Source organism: Puma concolor, chromosome A1 (genome assembly GCF_028749965.1).
Source record: "Puma concolor isolate L17-30 chromosome A1, mPumCon1.1.hap2, whole genome shotgun sequence".
NCBI lineage: Eukaryota > Metazoa > Chordata > Mammalia > Carnivora > Felidae > Puma > Puma concolor.
In genome coordinates, this window is record NC_141667.1 from 132,432,449 (window position 1) to 132,451,080 (window position 18,632).

The following is an 18,632-nucleotide window of genomic DNA, read 5'->3' on the forward strand; positions in this document are numbered from 1 at the left end:
CTGATAGAATAAAATTGGAGAAGGAAACTGGTATGATCCGATTTTCATGTTGGAAGAGGCACTCTGCTGTTCTGTTGAGAGTGGCTTGAAGTCATAGACTAGAATTGATCCAATCAGGGAAGTGTATTGCAGTAGTGTAGATGAGAGGATGTAAACTTGGCTGTCACTGTTATGGTGGAAAGGGGACCATTTAAGTTAATGGGTTCAGAATGTATGGAGGAAGCAACTTAATTCTACAGACATTTTAGAAGTCATGTTTTATAATACATGAAATTATTTTTAGGAAGATTAATCTGTTGTATTTTTTCTGTTAAAAATAGAAGGTTTTAATGCAGTCATTATTGTCACTAGTGATAACCTTGCCTAAAAAAGTACACAGTTACTTAATTCTTACTCTGTTCTATTAGTGACTAAGAATTTCAATGAGAAAAGATCGGCCAAGTCCTCAGAAATGTCTCCAGTGCCTATGAGATCAGCGGGCCAAACAGCTAAAGCACATTTGCATCAGCCTCACAGAGTGAGCCAGGCACTCCAAGTGCCAGCTGTTAATTTGCACCCCATCAGGAAGAAGGGACAAGCAAAAGACCCCGCCACATTATGTGAGTATTCACAATTATTGCATTGATTTAATTAAAATTTCCAGGGGAGTTAGAATGAAAAATAATTACAAATATAAATGCTCAGAAGATCAGCTAGTATAGTTCATATAATTGTCATTCATGAATTGAAAGATGTTTGTTTACCTCTAGGTATTTGGTAACAGCATAAATATCTTAAATGCTGATAATTGGAATTCCTGTAGTCCTAGCAACAGAAAACTTAGAGCAATATGCCTAGGTACCAAGCGTTTGCTGCTTTCAGAGGTGCATTTGAACACTTACCTAACGCACCTGCAACCTATGAGAATGAGGTTGCTTATTCTAAAAATGTATATTGTTTTTACATTCACAATCACTTCTCAAATACCTAGTGAGGAGACAAGAAAAGATTGTAAGGTTTATAAAGTATAGACCATGCTTTATCCCTCCTCTGCTAGGCCATGTAGAAAAGAAGCTACATTTAGTTTGGTTCCTAACATTAGCGCTTAACCCATGCATTATACATTTAGGACATATTTAGTAGAACTTTGTGAATTTTATTTGATTTTGTTTTGAGATCCAAAGTTGAATAAGAAGTGCCCCCCACTCCTTGCCTTTGCCAGGTTTCCATTTTGGTACTATAGACCCACAAACCGGTAACAAATATAATATGTTTGCTTTTATGCCTAGAGTATGTTCAGAGCATATAAAAAAACAAAAAATGGGAAGTTTCTGAAGCACACAGAGCTAAGTATAAAGTGGAACTTCAGAGCAGGCTTTGTGGAGATAACACCTAAGCAGAGTTTTAAGGCTTGATCAAGAGGGAGGTAATGAGGCAAAGACTGCAGAGAAATTGCTTCAAGCAAAGGAAAAGCATGGTGTCTGCAAGGAGCTACTGGCAGTTTGCTGCCTCTGAGTGTAGAGCTGCAGAAAGAGTGCTGAGAGACAATAATAATTAAAGCTACCACCTACAGAGTACCGCCTGAGTGCCAGACACAGTTCTGAGTGCTTTATGCTTTACTAAGTTCATTACGTTCATTTAATCTTCATAATAACCCTATAAGATAGGCAATACTCTTGTTTTAGAGAGTAAACAAAGAAGGTCTCAGTAACTTACACACTGCCAGTGTGTGATGGAGGTGGGAGTTGATCGCAGGCTAACTGGCTTTAAAGTCTTTTTTTTCAACCATCATATTAAACAGCCTCCCAGGATGACAAGAAGTGAAGTCCTAGGCATGCTGAAATTTTAATATGGCATGCCAAAGGACAGTTGTCCGTGGGTAGCTGTTGCAGACATTTGAGCAGGGGAAGGTTATGGTCCACTTTATATTTGGAGAAGAACTAGAGTAGGGAGGGCAGTGAGACTGCAGATAGACAGTCCAAAAGGAGGGCTGATAGAACAATTCACTGGACGTTGCTCAGAGCCCGAGCTAGTTTGATGGTTGGGGAGATGAGGAAATAATTGGGTACAAAATTGATGAAATCAGTCAATATGCTGGTCAAGTGAGAAATAGGAGAGGTGTAGGTCTGGCTTCTTACTCGGATGTCATCACCCAAGAGGCAGTATTAACTCCAAGTACCCCTCTTTTTGCTTGTTGTAATATGGCTGTTATTTATGTGATAAATGTATTCATATTAAAAAAGCACTTAATTAAGAGCAGTGTGAGTATACTGTGATTTAAATTTTAAATTTCTGCATTGTTAAAAAGGGCCGCTTGTTACTACGACAAATGCCCATCAAAGTTGGGCTTACTTTACTGATTACAATAGTGTCGATAGCTCTTTGACTTTTCTTAGAGAAGATCTATAATATAAAAATGTCAGTATCGTGAAACCATTGCTAAGTTTGACCTATGCTAAACAGGAACGTCTATTCAACAAGAGTAAAGATAGAACTTTGCAGCATGTTTCCAGTGGGCTCCATACTATTTTTCTATAAATTCATGATTCTTTCTGTTGTCTACTTTTCTCCTATAATGTGAATTTAGTCCTATTGAAAAGGGCTGGACTGGCAGCCCGGCAGCCTCTTCCATATGCCCACGGGTAGTGACAGTGCCAGCATCCCTACACTGCCCTGGCCACGTGCCTCACCCTGACTTGGAGAGGCCACCTCTAGAGGGGAGAGAAGAGTTGGAATCCATACCTTGCCTATTAAGACTTCCGACAAATGTGTTAATTGTGGGGGCTGGGACACTACACTCAAACCATTAAATCGGTTTCCCTTACGCCACAAAACAGACAACAAAGAACCGTTATAATGTGGTTTGTGCTGACTAGCTGAATTGGAACCAGTAACCTAGAGGTGAGAATCTCTGTATGCTATTACCCAGTCATTTAGTCCCTGTTTGTCATTTACACATTTCAGTTGACTACACTAGCCATTGTGCATCATGGCTTTAGTTACGTAGCGTATGAGGCACCTTACAGATATTTTCATTGTGAAGTGATGCTTACTTGCTTCTTGGGTTTTATTTTCAGGTACAAATTTACCTCAGAAAGTTTTAGGGACAACTGAAGAAATAATTGGTAAGAAACATCCAGAAGATACGATCTCTGTGGCATCATCCTTACATTCGAGTCCTCCTGCATCTCCTCAAGGCTCTCCTCGCAAAGGTAAGACGTAACAGTTTAAGCTAGTTGTTCTTACACCAAGCAACGCTTTGTGACACATAATTTGCTTTTTCCATCTCTAGTGATAATAGAAAGTGAAGAAACATGTACCTCCTGATACTTTTTGAACTTTCATGTTTTAGTTTAAATTATTCAGATGCTCTCCAGGTGTTGTGCCTTATATATGCTAGGACTTCTGTATTCAGAGTGGACATGCATAGATAAGAATGAAGGCAGAAGTCACAGTCACTTCATTCTTTGCAGATTCTTGGTGGTGTTATTCAAATTTCCAATTTTTTAAACATTTCTGTGGAGTATTTTAAAATACGAATTTTTACAATAAATTGGTTTTAACCAGCTACAAAATTCGGGGGAAAACATATTCAGGTTGATATGTTCCTTTTTTTAGTAATGGAATATTATTACCTTTTTAGTAATCAGGATTTAAAATAACTTATAGCCCTGTGCATTTTACATCACACTTAAAGAGAACCTCTTGATGTAAAATGCCTGAAATCGGTCTTGTTCATTGACCTACATTTTCGTAATTCACAGTGAAGCTTTTTTTGTCTTGAGTAGACTGGGTAGTGTGTATGTAAATGCAATTTCAAGTTAGCTGCACGTGTAGTATTTTAAATGGTGTGTGTATTTCTTACACTGGATGCTCCACACTCTTTTTGTATTTTGGTTAAAAAGTCTCCTTAGTTCTGGCATCATCTTCCTGGATGTAAAAGAATCACATGTTTAAATAATCACAGTACAAGAGGGCACATGGGGTTGGGGAAGAAAACCTTATGAATTCTAGCGGGAATGAAAAGCTTCCAGAGCTTTCCCCCGCTCCCATGTTCTAAGTTTGATCCCACTTTTGCGAGCTCTTTTTTTATTATTTGCCATATTTGTGGCAGCGATATGGTAAGTGATGTCAGACCAGAGCTTGAATTCTAACTCTGTTCCCCACTATAGCTGCATTACTAAGCCCAGGTAATTTATAAGCTGAACAAAGACCAGCTATTTTAGGGAACTTATACAAGGGTTAAACGAAATAGTATTTATAAAGCCTGATAGACGATAAGTGTTTAGTAAATTGAAGTGTGTCCTCTTTGTCCCTTCTGCCATCCCAGGGTAACTTAGCTTCATTCTAACGTTTCCTGTTCTCCTTCACATAGCTGAGAGAAGCTGGAATTTTCATTCAGATTTTACTCAGAAAAGATTAGTAAAAATTAAACAGGATGTATAAACAATATATATTAACAGGTATGTTTTTAAAACACAGGTCTCTGATCTTGTGGTATGTAGCTCACATGTGATTTTGTGAAGTACAGTCTGTTTCATCCTCTTACTGTGTGCCTGGTGCCCTCCGAGGTGCTCCTTACCACATCCATTCACACAGATGGTCCTAATGAACAGTGGCTGTGTGTTCTTAATCCTCTTTCAGGCACATCTTTACACCCTCCACCCCTTGGGGAGACTAATCGGAAGTCCCAACATAGTTCTCTAACTAGGAAACTAGTTGATTGGATTTGGTGTTCTTGCCTGAACGTTACTCGTGAGAACAAGAATTTCCCCATTGCTCTCATTCTCGACAGAAAATCTACTCTCAACACTAGAATAGAGAGTCTTTGCCACAGTGTCTTTCAGTATGTGGCCAGCAGTTGACCTTGACATTCATAGCTTTGGGAGCCTATCATAGGCATGTTGAGAATCTTTGGAAACCTGAGGAGTTTATTATCTTTAAAACTGTTACTAATTGTACAGTATGTTTTACCAAAGCCCCAACCAGTTATTGGATTTCTTTTTGTTTCCATAGACATGGTCTTGCCAGTAGTCTGTAACTGAACAAAAATGTTATTAAACTAAGAGTACAATAGTAGGATCTGTTTCTGGTTCTTGCTAAACTTTGGAATTAGTGTTCTGTTTTTTAACATTCAAGGAAATAAGCCTAGATTCCTATTTTTTATAAGGGGAATTTATATAAGTAAGAACTTTTAAAAAATGACATCAGGCAGTCTTAACCTCCATCTTCCTCAGTGCATAAGGAGGGCAACCTTTCCACCTTGGAGATGAAACAGGATCAGAAATGGTGCTTTATAAATACTTATATTGTACTTAGTATTTATATGTCCTGTCTGGCTTTTTACCAAGCTTTTTCTTAGTAGAATCTGCCTGAAAATTATAGACATAGTTACTTTTGAGAAATAATTCTGGTCACCTGATACTCTTGTCATATTTTTCCTTATGATTTTACCACCCTGGCTTACTTTCAACAATATTTTATTACCAGCTTGTTCTGATTAAGGTAATTTTTCTCCCATGTTCTGTTTTGCAATGACTGAAGTATTTATGGTATATTGTAGACTTCTGTCCTTTAAGAAATACATTACTAGATTTCAATTTTTCCAGTATTGTTAAAATGTTTGAATTTTTTTAATAACAAAATACTCTGTAATAGAAACCAAGCTAATTGTGATTAATTGGAAAGAATTAATTGACCGTGACAGGGTTTTTGCATCTCTCCCTCCAGTTGGCAGTATCCTATCTGATCTCAGCATCCTGCTGCGCCTCTCAGGGTCTTCCTCATCCCCTCCCCGTGAGTCCAGCACCAAGATCAGTGGCCAGAGCTGCCCCGGCATAGGCGGGGTTTACTTGCAAAAGAAAATCCTTCAGATTACCAGGAGCACAGCCAAAAGGACAGACAGGACCGAGAAGGCCACTGAGGAGGATAGAGACAGGACAAGTTGTGAGAACACAGCCAGAAAAAGAGTGACGTCCCCGTTTAGAAGATTTAGGGAAAGAACTCTTTCAAGGGAGAGACTAGCCAACAGCAAAAAAGAGGACGCAGATCACAATCAAGCTACAGAAAGCTGTGAGAAAGTGAAGGATGTTGGAAGCAACATCAAAGATGAGAAAGGGAAAGACATCTTCAGTTCAAATAGCCGAGGCAACAGTAACACTTTAAACTGCTTCTATACGCGATTCAAGTCTAAAAGGAGAAAGACAATCTGATGGAGTTCCTTACTTAATTTTAGTGTGGAATTTGTTTTCATTTATTAATGTAAATGTAGCTTAAGTTATTTATCGAACAAATTTTAGTCAGAAAACTTAGTGTATAATATGCTTGATATAGGCATTTTATGATTAGTGTTAAAGGTACTCTAGCAACAAAGTCATATTTATATAAAGTGCCTTATTTGTACATGTTATTTTCCTAATGTTAGTAAAATTTATACTCATGTTTTCTGTAGTTGGCTTTATTTCCTACTGTGAATGAAATAAGTAGAGGTACTTTTTAAAAATCAGTATTTACTTTCTCATGAGAACACCCAGGAATGATCTTATCACCACCTTTACCTCAGAATTCTGTTGTTCTTATTACTGCAACTACTTTACCTGCTAAGGGAAAAAGAAGGCAAGAAGCTGCATTTGTCCACACTTTTAATTTTATCCGTTTTTCATATAAATCTCTGGCCCAGAGGAGGAAGAGGAGATAGTCTAAAATAGCAAGTGAAAATCATGTGGAAATTTGTTAAAAATGTAGTTACTGTGTCTACCACAAACCTCATAAATACTGACTTGCCAGAAATAAGCCCAAGAATATATATATTAATAACCCTTCAGGTGATTCTTAGAGCTGATTATATTTGAGAAATACTGATCTAACAGATACAGGGATGTAATTACTCTTAAAACAGTAAAGCAGGTCTATCCCCTAGGATAAAAGAGCAATGATTTTTTCTTTTGAGGAAGAATTTATATATGTTTATATTTATATATTTTTAAATTTACTACATCCGTTTTCATGGTACGCTTGAAAATTACCAGTCAATTCATAAAGGGCACTGAGACAGTAGCAGTGAGTGGTCACAGGTCAAAAGACTGACTTATCTCAACTTGTCCTGTGCCTGGTCCCATAAGGCAAATATAAATCAGCCATATTCTTGGTCTTAATTTTTCTTTTTGAAATAATTAGTGGAAGTACTCATTATGGTTATTGTTCAACAGATTTTTTCTTTAGTGACTTGAGTTATATGTGAATATAAAACCTGTAGTTTTTCTTAATGAGATTTCTAGGGATTGTCCTGAAAGTCATGTATCTCTTGAACCACATTTGTCCAGTGAACAGGAAAATAATTGTTTGCTTCGTTGAGACCTACTGGCATTTTCTTTTCTTTCTAAATAAAAGAGGTTTTGTTTACTTTTCTAACAGTTATCAAAACAGACATAATGTACATTTAACTGTCATGCTGCAGATTTATTTTTGGATGCTTCCATCTCATTCCATCTCTACCCCTTTATTCCAGAAAATGCAAAAGAAAATGTCTCTTGCTATATCTGCTGTGCAGTAAGTCAGAGAACAATTTAAAACAGGCAGATGCTGTTTTTTTCAGAACACATTTTTATAAATTTGTCAGTTTTGCTGTTTAATGCAATATTCTTCAAAGTTGGTGAAGAAAAAGGAAACCAGGTATAAGATTAAATCCATATTTATTAAAAAATATGAAAATAATTGCTTTCAATTTGGGTCAAGACTCCTTAGGTATTATTCAGTATATCTAGGGTAAGTATGTGTGGTTGAAGAAAGCAGAAAAGAATTCTTTCTCTTGAGTCTTGATTCCCCTCCCCCACTCCTACCTCAAGGTGATATTCTAGACATTCAGATCAGGCCATGAAATATTTATCTTCATTAAAAAAGGAGACGCAGGATTAAAAAGAAGTTGAGAAATTCAAGATGTCTGCTTTTTACTATTTTGAAATACATGTAATTTCTCCTTGTTTTATTAAATGCTTACAACTATGTGAGAACGTGGGGCAGGTACATATTTGGACTAGTTTCCTCAGTAGTCCTGATTTTGACTTCCAATTTCTTGAGTTTGGAGGTGGGTTGGTACAGTATAGATAGGTAGGTGAGTGAATATGGAGGGAAGGTGTGTAGGAGATTGGCATCATTACAGCCACATAGATGGAAACTGAGATTGCTACTGTCTTTTGCTGTTTTTATGCTTTTCTTTGTCTTCTCCCTGACCACATACCCCTACCTATTTCCTTGTTTTGTAGTTTGATCACTTGTTTTTTCTCATTTAGGTTGTACACTTATGCCATCAACTAAATCTGACAACTTGTCTGACTCCAGCCATAGTGAAATTTCTTCACGATCCAGCATCGTGAGCAATTGTTCTGTTGACTCCATGTCTACAGCTCTACAGGATGAACGGTGTTCTTCACATGCTATGGCGGTCCCTGAATCCACTGGACCATTGGAAAAAACAGAACACTCCTCAGGGATAGGAGACCATAGTCAGCTGGGCCCTGGGTAAAACATACTTGCCTGTGTTCATATCACAAAACCCAAGCTGAGTGGCCACTGCAAGCAGTGCTCCCCAACTTGGCCTTAGATACCCCCTATCCCCTGGGGTGGTTGTAGGGGGATCCCTAAAATAATATGAGGGCCAAGCATGGATTGTCTGTATTTCATTTGCAAATGAGTACTATTTTATGTATCGGTGCTCATTTTTGAAGTGTTAGTGAATTCAAGTAACTTTCTGTCAAGTATATTTTTATTTAATAAGAACTCACAGAAGCTGCTGTTGACAACAGGGGAGGTGGTTGTTGCACTGTGGCTGTTAAGTTAGAGAATGCTCAAAAAGATTGTATAATGGGAAGTATACCCAGTACTGTACACAGTGTAGACATGTTGAGGGAGTAGGGCCAGTCCTTGATCTGAAAGTATGATTTGGAGAGTAAGAATTAAACCAGCTTGTGGAACTCCAAAGCTTTTTTTTTTTTTTTTTTTAAGTTAACTGTAAATTTAAATTTACAATCACATAAAACGGAAATCTTTGAGAAAACATTGAGAAAGTTGATTCTAAGCCGATAAATAATGTTAAATTTGGTATTCCTTAATATGAAAAACTGAAGATATAGTAAAGTATTAGCATATTTATAAAAGTTTTTAAAGTATGATTCTCTAGACCAGGGTTCAGCAGACCTTTCTATAAAAGTCAAAATAGTAAATAATGTCAGCAGGCTATCAGTTTGCTCCAGACCATACAGAAACATCTGTTGGCCAGATTTGACCCTGGAGCCTTTATTTGGGCCACCCCTGCTATAAATACTAGAATTCATTTAATAGTTGTTAGTTAGTCGGGGAAGTTACTCTTTACTTGGCATTGTAGTAGGCTGATCTCAGAATTAAATTGGAAAACCAAACATGGTTCCTATAGTTGAGAATTCTTTATTCTGTATCCATGTAGAGAATGTAGCATTATATTGACCAAGAATGAAAATGTATACTTAATTGTATTCGTTTCAAACCTCATTTTTCATTTTCACTTAAAATCAATTCAGGAAAAATTCTTAGGTAACCTTGCTAAGTATTTGAGTTTCTTCCATGTATGTTTCTAGCTAAATACTAACATTAATGGGAATAGAGATTAAGTGATGATTAATTACAGTGTCTTTTTTTCTTTCAAAAGATTATTTTGGTATTGAACATTGATGATCCATGTTCTGTAGTCTCTTGTAGTACTTGGATTGGACAGGAGGTTTTTCCAGGAAGCCAGTAAATCACTTTTAATTGTGTATCCTTAACTTTTTTTTTTTTTTAAAAAGGTGGACACTGTCAAAGCCATCTCTAGTCAAGAGTTTAGCCGTGTCATCTTCTATGAGTAATGAAGAGATTTCTCATGAACATATCATTTTAGAAGCAGCCGATAGTGGTCGTGGAAGCTGGACTTCCTGTTCAAGCAGCTCCCATGACAACTTCCAAAGCCTTCCAAACCCAAAAGGCTGGGATTTTTTGAACTCTTACCGACAGACCCATTTGGATGGCCCCATTGTTGAAGTTGAACCCCCTGACTGTGAGCCCTATTCCTGTCCTAAAGGCTGCTCCCGAACTTGTGGTCAATGTAAAGGAAGCCTAGAGACTAATCAGATGAGACAGAGTTGGGCCTCCTCCAGTTCTCTGTCTGACACATATGAACCAAACTATGGGACAGTTAAAAGGAGAGTGTTGGAGAGCACCCCACTTGAGTCCTCTGAAGGCTTGGACCCCAAGGATGGCACTGACCCAGTTTATAAAACTGTTACTTCAAGTACAGAAAAGGGCTTGATTGGTAAGTTGTGTGTTCTTTGTCGTATCTGTGGCATTGAGAGATTAAGTGGCAAAAAATCGCATTGGGATATGTTGGCCCAGAATTTTACGCTTGGCAAATATTCCATCTCTCTCTCCGACCTCTCTTCCTGCCCTCTACAAACAAGTTATTTTCAGAAAGTTCATGCTTTCTTAAGGGTTTGGGGGCATGTGCTCAAGCCTATTAAAATGAAAAGACTGTTATGAAGGTGCTTAATTAAGGCGACAGTTTTGTTTTGTTTTTCAGGTCTCTTTGGTTTCATTAAGGAAAGATTTTATTGTTATGCAGTAGTAATGAAGGGATTGTTCTCTCTCCACCTCATAGTTTGGGCCACAAATGCTTTCTACAAATGGTAGAAACTTTGGTACTATTTTTAGATAGCAGAAGTGAGGGTAATTGTGTTTAGAAAGTCCAAATTTTCACCATACCCTTCTAGCACACAGCGTGGGTGCCCCAACTCCTGTTGTGGGCTCCATTCTGACTACACGCAGCTCTCTTGGTGTATGTATTCTTTTAGTATTTTGCCCTCAAATATATTTTTTTCATTTATTCCTTGAATTATGTAAATATTAGGATATAGTAGCCCCTGCTTTTCTATTTATATGGAATGACTATATTATGAATCAACTCTGTAACATATTCCTGAAGTCAATTTAAATTTCTAAGAATGTGAAACATGTGCTGATTTTTATAGCACATTTGTAGTACATTTTTTTTACTTGTCAAATTGCATTATGGTTTGGGATTTTTAGCTCATTCATTTTTTTCCAAGGATTTTTTGTTAAATCTTTCTAGGTAACCACTATATGAATATATAAGCATGTGTGTGCAAGGATATATAATTAATCTCTTGTCCTTTTAGGCAACTAGATTTTTAAGAATCTTTTATTTCATTTCCAGATGACTCTGGGCAAATTCCTTAAATTCTTCATTCTTGTCTTACTGGTCTTGACAACTTGTGCTCTGCGCTGTCCCTGCCACATCCTCTCAGCTAGGAATGGAAATCCTTTAGGACCTTGATACTATATGCAGATTTTGCTGGTACATTTGTAGAAATTTCAGTATGGGAGAACTTGATCCTCTAAAAGGAGAGTTAATATTAGAATTATTAATGGTCCTTTTTAATTTATTCTGCTTATATATAGGTAATGCTTGTGTTTAAAAGTTACTTACGTCATCAGGATATTCAGATCCACCTGTCCCTTAGATCCTGCGAATCGCTCTTAATTTCATGGAACTTCCTTTTTTCTTTAACCCATTTCTGATGCTTTTTGAAACTTTGCCTTACTCCCAACATTTGTAAACTTAGGGAAAAGGATTTTAGGTCACAATTTTTCAAAAGTCACAGTTATTTTTTCAAAAATGTTTTAACAATTATTCATTTTTGAGAGATGGAGAGAGGCAGAGCATGACTGGGGGAGGGGCGGAGAGAGAGAGAGAGACAGAGAGGGAGACACAGAATCTCAAGCAGGCTCCAGGCTCTGAACTGTCAGCACAGAGCCCCATGCAGGGGCTTGTGAACTCATCAACCATGAGATCATGACCTGAGCTGAAGTTGGACACTTAACTGATTGAGCCACCCAGGCACCCCAATCACAGTTATTTTTAATGTCCACTAAAAACCACGGAAACTTAAGATGAATTGCCTAAAATGATAGCTTTTTTTTTTTCTTTTTCACTTAGTCACAGATCAGAAGTTGGAAGGAAGGTTCTTGAAGGAATTAGGACCTCTATTTCCCAGAACGTTAATGTTGTTCATATGCCAGGACTGATAGTCCACCTGGGAGGCCATGAAACAGTGGTTTGTGTCTCAGGGACAGGGTAGAAGAGACCTGAAATAGAGGGCCCAGACGTCCTTCCTGTGAAAATCCTCTCAGTCAGCAGAGCATAGATGTTCAGGGTAAACTCTTCAATGCTTCTGACTCCATCGTCCTCAGACCTGGAGTCGTCGAGGAGCCAGGCAGACATCTCTGTGGTACAAGGGCCCCCCTGCAGAGGGGGGCCTATCACGGCATCATTGTTTTCAGTTCTCTGTCACTCTGTTTATTTATGTTTATAAGACCTCATGTGATTTATGTGTTTGAAAAAACAGGTTTAATACTAAGGTTTAAAATAGTATGTTTTTATAATCTGTCATTGTATTCAAATATATTTATTTAGTTTGGTTTTGGTTTCTGTTTTGTCAGTGTAATAAGTTTCAGTATGGTTTTTTTCATTTCTTACATTTTTCATTAACATTTCCATTGCTTATTTTTCATGCCAGTGTACTGTGTCACCTCACCCAAGAAGGAGGATAGGTATAGGGAGCCACCTCCCACTCCTCCAGGATACATGGGCATTTCTTTAGCGGACCTAAAGGAAGGACCCCACCTACACCTAAGACCTCCAGATTATAGTGTGGCAGTGCAGAGGTCAAAGATGATGCATAGCAGCCTCTCTAGACTTCCACCAGCTTCTCTCGGTAGCAGCCCCGTGGCCTGTGTTCCATCGAAGATTGTAACTCAGCCTCAGAGGCATATTTTGCAACCATCCCATCCTAAACTAGCAGATGTGACTGACGCAGATAGCGAAACAGATGGTATGTTGACAAACTACCTTAACGGGTCTTAAATGAATTGCTGAATACATTAATTGGTCTTTACTATGTTATTTTACATAATCATTAAGGTTACATGTAAAATGCCTTACAAATCTCTGGTAAAAAAAGAAATTCCTAAATACAGGGGTGTATTTTTTTTTTAATGGAGAGATCAAGCTGCTTGTTTCTTTGTGCCCTGTACCTTTCTTCTGGCTCAAATAGGGTATTCTCATATTTGACAAATAGCAGCTCAATCTCAGAGGATAATTTCAAGAGGAGGCACTTGACATTAGTGGAGTTGTGTCTCCCATAAAAGCATGAAAACTTCACAGTGCAAATATCAAAGTGCTGAGTTGCCTGAATTCATGCCGTTGATGTCGTTTCTCTTATGAGCAAAACTCTTGACTGACTGCAGCTGGGGCGATATTTCAAAAATGGTTCGCTTTATTAAAAATAAGTAAAATTGTATCCTTTTAAACAGTAGAGTAATGAAGTGATGAAAAAGCAGTTAGGAAATTGTAGTTTTTCAGCCTTCAAGTGTGATCAACACTCATAAATGTCATTATAATAAAATCAGGGCCCTGATGGGATATTTGAGAGGATTTCTCGTTGAAATTGACTAATTGTCTAAACAGGTAACTACATTGTAAGTTGATTTTCATTAATATGCCTCATCTACCACTTTCCTCTGTTTTTACTGTTTGCAGAAAATGAACAGGTCTCAGCAGTCTAGACTTTGGAGCACCCGTTTGAAGTTTACTGAAAGTCGTCGGGGAAGGAGTGGGTAGAACCACGTCATGATTCTGCAGGCCATTGCCACCAAAAAGCTTGCTGCTGCTGCTAATCCAGAGGTTTCATTCCCCGTACCCTGAGCAATGAAATGGCCCTGAGTTATGCTTCCTTTTATTTAATCCTTGTAGATGCATAGTTTCTTCAGCTATGGATATTGTGCCTGGAAACCAGTCTTCACTTCACACACCAGACCTGCCTTGGGACCACAGTTACTAGAACAGATTCAAACTCAGAGTCCTCCCTGTGTATATCAGATTTTTCTTGAAGAAGTTATTTTTAAGAGAGTAGTGGTAGTATTTCCAAGCCATAGCTTGGGTTAATGGACAAATTGAAAATGTCTGCCAATACCAAGGATACTCTTGTGTATTTGAAAAGTAACTTATTATTTCAAGTTTTGTGGTTTTCTTTGTATTGGGGAGCTACCATTAGTGGATGTTTATGTTTTAGGCCATAAAACTGTCTCTGGTCTGAACAAACTGAAGTCATCTTTACAGGATGATATGCTTAATGTATACAGAGATGAACTTGATCTGTTGCACCAGTGCAAGGTAGGGTCTCCGTTTGAGTGGGGAAGGAAGCCGTATTTGTTTGAGGTGTTAGGAGGGAAGATACTGCCATCTGCTGATTTGGAATGCCAAATGAAGCTGCCACAGGGTTTCTTATCAGTCCTTTGGGAAAGGGAGGCTATAATTAGGTCGGTAGCCACCCTCATCTCTAAAGAATGAAGTTTTCCTTAAACATGTATACCAACCCTTTTTGAAGTGAATGTCGTGCTGCATCTACCTAAAAGTATAAATCCAGTAAGTAGGGAATGGGTTCTAGAGAGTTCTGCAGAAACCCAAAACAAAAATTTTTAAATGCTCAAATAATGGAGTTCTTTTTTTAAGAAGGAAGTGCAATCATTGGTGTGTAATCATGGAGATGAATTAAGCTTTATGTAATGTTCTGCAACATCCCCTCCACTCAATCTCACAGCATGAGGCTGTGTTCATAAACCTTGCGGCCCCCAGCTGCCTGCAACACAGCTCATTAGTGTACCAAGGTATCAATTGGTTGAAAATTTTAGGGGGGGGACAGAGGAGCTAGAATTATGAGAATGATTCTCTCTTGGCTCTCAGTTTAAGCCCTTGAGAGGAAAGAGATCTATGTGTTAACAGTCTGTTGGGCATGGCGCTCCTTAATTGTTTAGTTAAAATTTCCGTGACTGTTTACTGGGCGACCTAGACCTTACACATTTTTACAAATTAAATACGGTGTTTTCTATATCTTAAGTTTAAATTTAATCATGTTTTAAAAATGTAAATGCAGGTGAGAGCTTAATTAACTTCTATGACTACCAAAAAAAGAAAAAAAAAAAAAAGCCAAAGCCATTCATGTGCACTACCCAGATCAACTTGGAGCCAAAATGGGTTTACTTCTGAGTACTAGTTGTCTATAGTGAATTTATAGGATTTAGCTGGTTTGTGATTTCCTTTTCAAGACTGTGTTTCCTCTTTTTTTCCTAGCTGTCTCTTCTCTATCTCCTTCCCTGCACTCCTCCACCCCAACCCTTGGTTTTTTGTTGTTGTTGTTGTTGTTGTTGTTGTTAAGTAGGCTTCATGCCTTAGTGGAATTTGAACTGTTGACCCTGAGGTTAAGAGTCACATGCTCTACTGACTGAGCCAGTTAGGCACCTCTCCCACCCCAGTCCCCTTCATTTTAAAATCATGAATCATTTCCAAGTGGTAAGTGGCAGTGGTCTATCTTTTCTGCCAAAATGATTGTCTCTTCATTTTAGGAAAAATAGCCTATCTGAAAACTTCCTTTGGGCCAAAAACAAAACGAAAAAATGTCAATCTGAAACTTAAAGCCTTAAAAACCTGCCCACCACCCCACCCCACCCCACCCCACCAGGTATGTCAGAATGAGGCTAATTGGCTCTCTAGCTTTCTTGGTCTGTTGAAATGGAAAATGGCCTGGATCAAAAATCCTGGTTTAAAAGTCACACTGTAGTGATTTAACCTATAAATACTGGTCCTTTGATTTTTTGTAATCAAAGATTACACTGATTTACGCAGTATTGTTTTCATGTCCAGAGCCAAACAAAGAAAGATACTTTTGTTAGTCATTTTTTTTTGTCAAGTTTGAGTATTTATTCTATTTTATATCCATTTCCCCAGAAAAAAAATGTGCTGTTTGTAAAATATCTGTTCATTTGCAGGTGTTTGAAATCCTATGGGAGCCTTACCTGTCTTTGTCCTTAATGGTGTCAATAATATCTTGCACAGAGAGTCAGAGGCTGTGCTTTGGGACTGCACCTTGTAGCTGACTTTGTCTGTCTGGCTCCAGCTGTGAGTGTTTGAGTCAGCCAATCACAGTGATCAGGAACTAAAGCCAAATGCTTTGTATGTGGTATGTGTGTATCTCCTAAGAACTCATGGAGTTTGGATTTTTACATTTTAATTTTAATTTAGGGAACACTTCTGCCTTCTCTTAGTTTGTTACATGACTAGAACAAGAGAAGCCTTAACCTGTATTTCCTCCAGTTCTCAGTCCCCATTTGTTTTTGTTTTTATTTTAAAATTTTAATGAGACTAGTGCCCTCATCCCACCTCAACTCTAAATCTGTCGGGACTTAATGAAGTAGTAAATCCTCAGTGCAAAGTTTCTACCAAATAAGTTTCAACAAAACAGTTTCTTCATAATGAAAGATTTGAACAATGAATAAATCCAGTATATACTTCCATAAAAGTTTATCTTAAGTCGTAGATTCTTATTTCCTCCAAATGATTACTATGAATCTGATCTTTGGGGAGAAAAAGACTTAACTATTTTTTCATGAGGGTGATAAGTCACACTGTCGTCATCTGTATAGCCTCCTTGAGAATCTCCCAGGCCGGGAAATGAGGCAGTAATCATGAGGATTCCCAAGAACAAACCTAATTTTTATAAAGTGTTCTCTTCTCTATAAAAAGAAGGAGAGAAAGAGTTTCTTTGTATATTTAAAACAATTACTGTTATTCTGATACATTTTAAGTTTCTAAAAAATGTGATATTAAAGTAGATGTATCCCGTTAGCAGTACCTTAAAGGCCAGAAAAAAGGGATAAATCTTCAAAAAAGTGTCACAGTACATTTTCAAATTTAAACTTGAACTCCAGTTCATCTTCAGCTTTTGTTGTGCTTTTTTAAGGCTTCTTTATTTTTGATACACAGAATGCAGTTGTACTTGACCTTTTGAAATAGAAACATGTGAGCTTATCAGAAAAAGACAAAACAAAACTGCACAGTTGTAATCGAATGCAATTATACTGCACAATTCAGTGATTGTAAAGTATCCTGTAATGAGCAATGTTTGTCTCCTATTTTTTGATACCTCTTAAACTTATGTCTTTTAGAAAGACAGTGCCTCTGTATGCTTTTTGTATTTTTACTGAGTGTAAATATTTGTTATATTTTTGGTTAAGAGAATGTAAAAGTACTGTTTATTATTATCATATCTACTAATACATTGGTGGAATCAATAAAGAATCTACATTAACCTTCTCTGCACGTTATTACAAATGAATGGACACAGATAACTCAAGAGGGCCAGTCTGGGACCGGCATTGGTGTCACATCTCCAGATACTGGAATGATGCAATTATTGTTGACTTTGTAGTGTCTTATAAAATGCCCACCTGTTGTTTGGTTCTTACAAAGTATGTTCGATTACGTATCAAGCAATAATGGTTACTCCCATTAGGGCTTGTTTTTCTCTTATGACAGGAAAGTCTGTCCAGGGCTAATTAAGTGACTGCACACTGCTGTCAAGGACTCGGGGCCCTTGTCAGGACATTGATACCTCTTGACATCACCTCTGTTTTGTAGGAAGGGCTTAAGGGAAAAGGTGCAGATTTTATTAGCAAAATAGCAGCTTTTCCAGAAGCTCCACTAGGTATTTCTGCTTTTATCTCACTAGGCAGAAATGTGTCACATTATCGGTGGCTGCAAGGAAACTTGGGAAGTGAACTTTTTTTTTTAAGTATATTTATTTTTGAGAGAGAGGTGGTGGGGCTGGGGGTGGAGATGGGGGAGAGAAGGAGAGAGAGAATACCAAGCAGGCTCTGTGCTGTCAGCTTGGCGCCCGACACAGGATTCGATCCCACCAGCCACTGTGAGAGCATGACCTGAGTCGAGATCAAGAGTTGGACACTCAACCGACTGAGCCAGCCAGGCACCCTGGGACGTGAAGTTTTTAGTTGAGCAATCCATGGTTCCAAATACAAGTGGGATTCCTTTCAATGAAGGAGGAAAGAATGCATGTTGAGTTGGCAGCTGGCTTGGCCCAGCACAGCATGCCTATTGCCCACTCCTCTAGTGGCAATAAATGCAGCAGCTTCTTTTACGGGATCAGATCCTAGGACCTTGGCAGAGAAGGAGGAAATTATGTTTTAGCATTCCTTTCTAAAATTTTCCCAATCTTTAGTCTGTACCCAAAGAATACTATTTCTGTGAAAGGTAGGGCTTCTTCATCCTCCCAGCACACACACCAGGTTTTCCCAGGCTGATCCTTCCCCTAACCATTTGTGCAGTATCACTAGTTCATTCCTGTACTTAGAAAATACTAAACATGGGTGTAATAGGTTGAGTAATGGCTACCCAAAAATATCAAGCCCTAATTTCTAGAACTTGTAGATGTTACTGCATTTAAGAACAGGCTCTTTGTAGATATAATTAAGCATTCTGAGATGAGATTACTTTGGATTATCTGGATGAGTCCTGTAGGCCAACACAAGTGTCTTTGTAAGAGAGAGACAAACTAAGAAGATAAAAATAGACCTAGTGGAGAAGGCAGTGTGAAGACAGCAGATGTGGCCAGGAGTGGAAGGATGCCAACAGCTTCCAGGAACTAGAAGAGAGGAGATTGTTCCTTAACGCCTCTGGAGGACACCTTGCTTTGGACTTCTGGCCTTGTTTTAAGACACCC

General features: G+C 38.1%; 1 protein-coding gene across 10 annotated transcripts in view; it reads left to right on the forward strand.

Annotated features, from left to right (window-relative positions):
* Positions 1–17,209, forward strand: part of RAPGEF6 (Rap guanine nucleotide exchange factor 6) — a 196,630-nt gene extending 179,421 nt beyond the window's left edge. For 7 of the 10 annotated variants that reach the window (XM_086704659.1, XM_086704686.1, XM_086704672.1 and 4 more), the window contains 6 exons: positions 408–599; positions 3,057–3,191; positions 8,268–8,496; positions 9,795–10,297; positions 12,579–12,893; positions 13,601–17,209. In XM_086704659.1, coding sequence (XP_086560785.1) covers positions 408–599; positions 3,057–3,191; positions 8,268–8,496; positions 9,795–10,297; positions 12,579–12,893; positions 13,601–13,626 — 1,400 coding nt within the window. In that variant the 3' untranslated portion in view covers positions 13,627–17,209. Of the gene's footprint in view, positions 1–407; positions 600–3,056; positions 3,192–5,709; positions 7,381–8,267; positions 8,497–9,794; positions 10,298–12,578; positions 12,894–13,600 lie in introns of those variants that run through there. The other 3 variants (XM_025923607.2, XM_025923606.2, XM_025923608.2) reach the window with 2 other exon arrangements.
* The last annotated feature ends 1,423 nt before the right edge of the window (positions 17,210–18,632 follow it).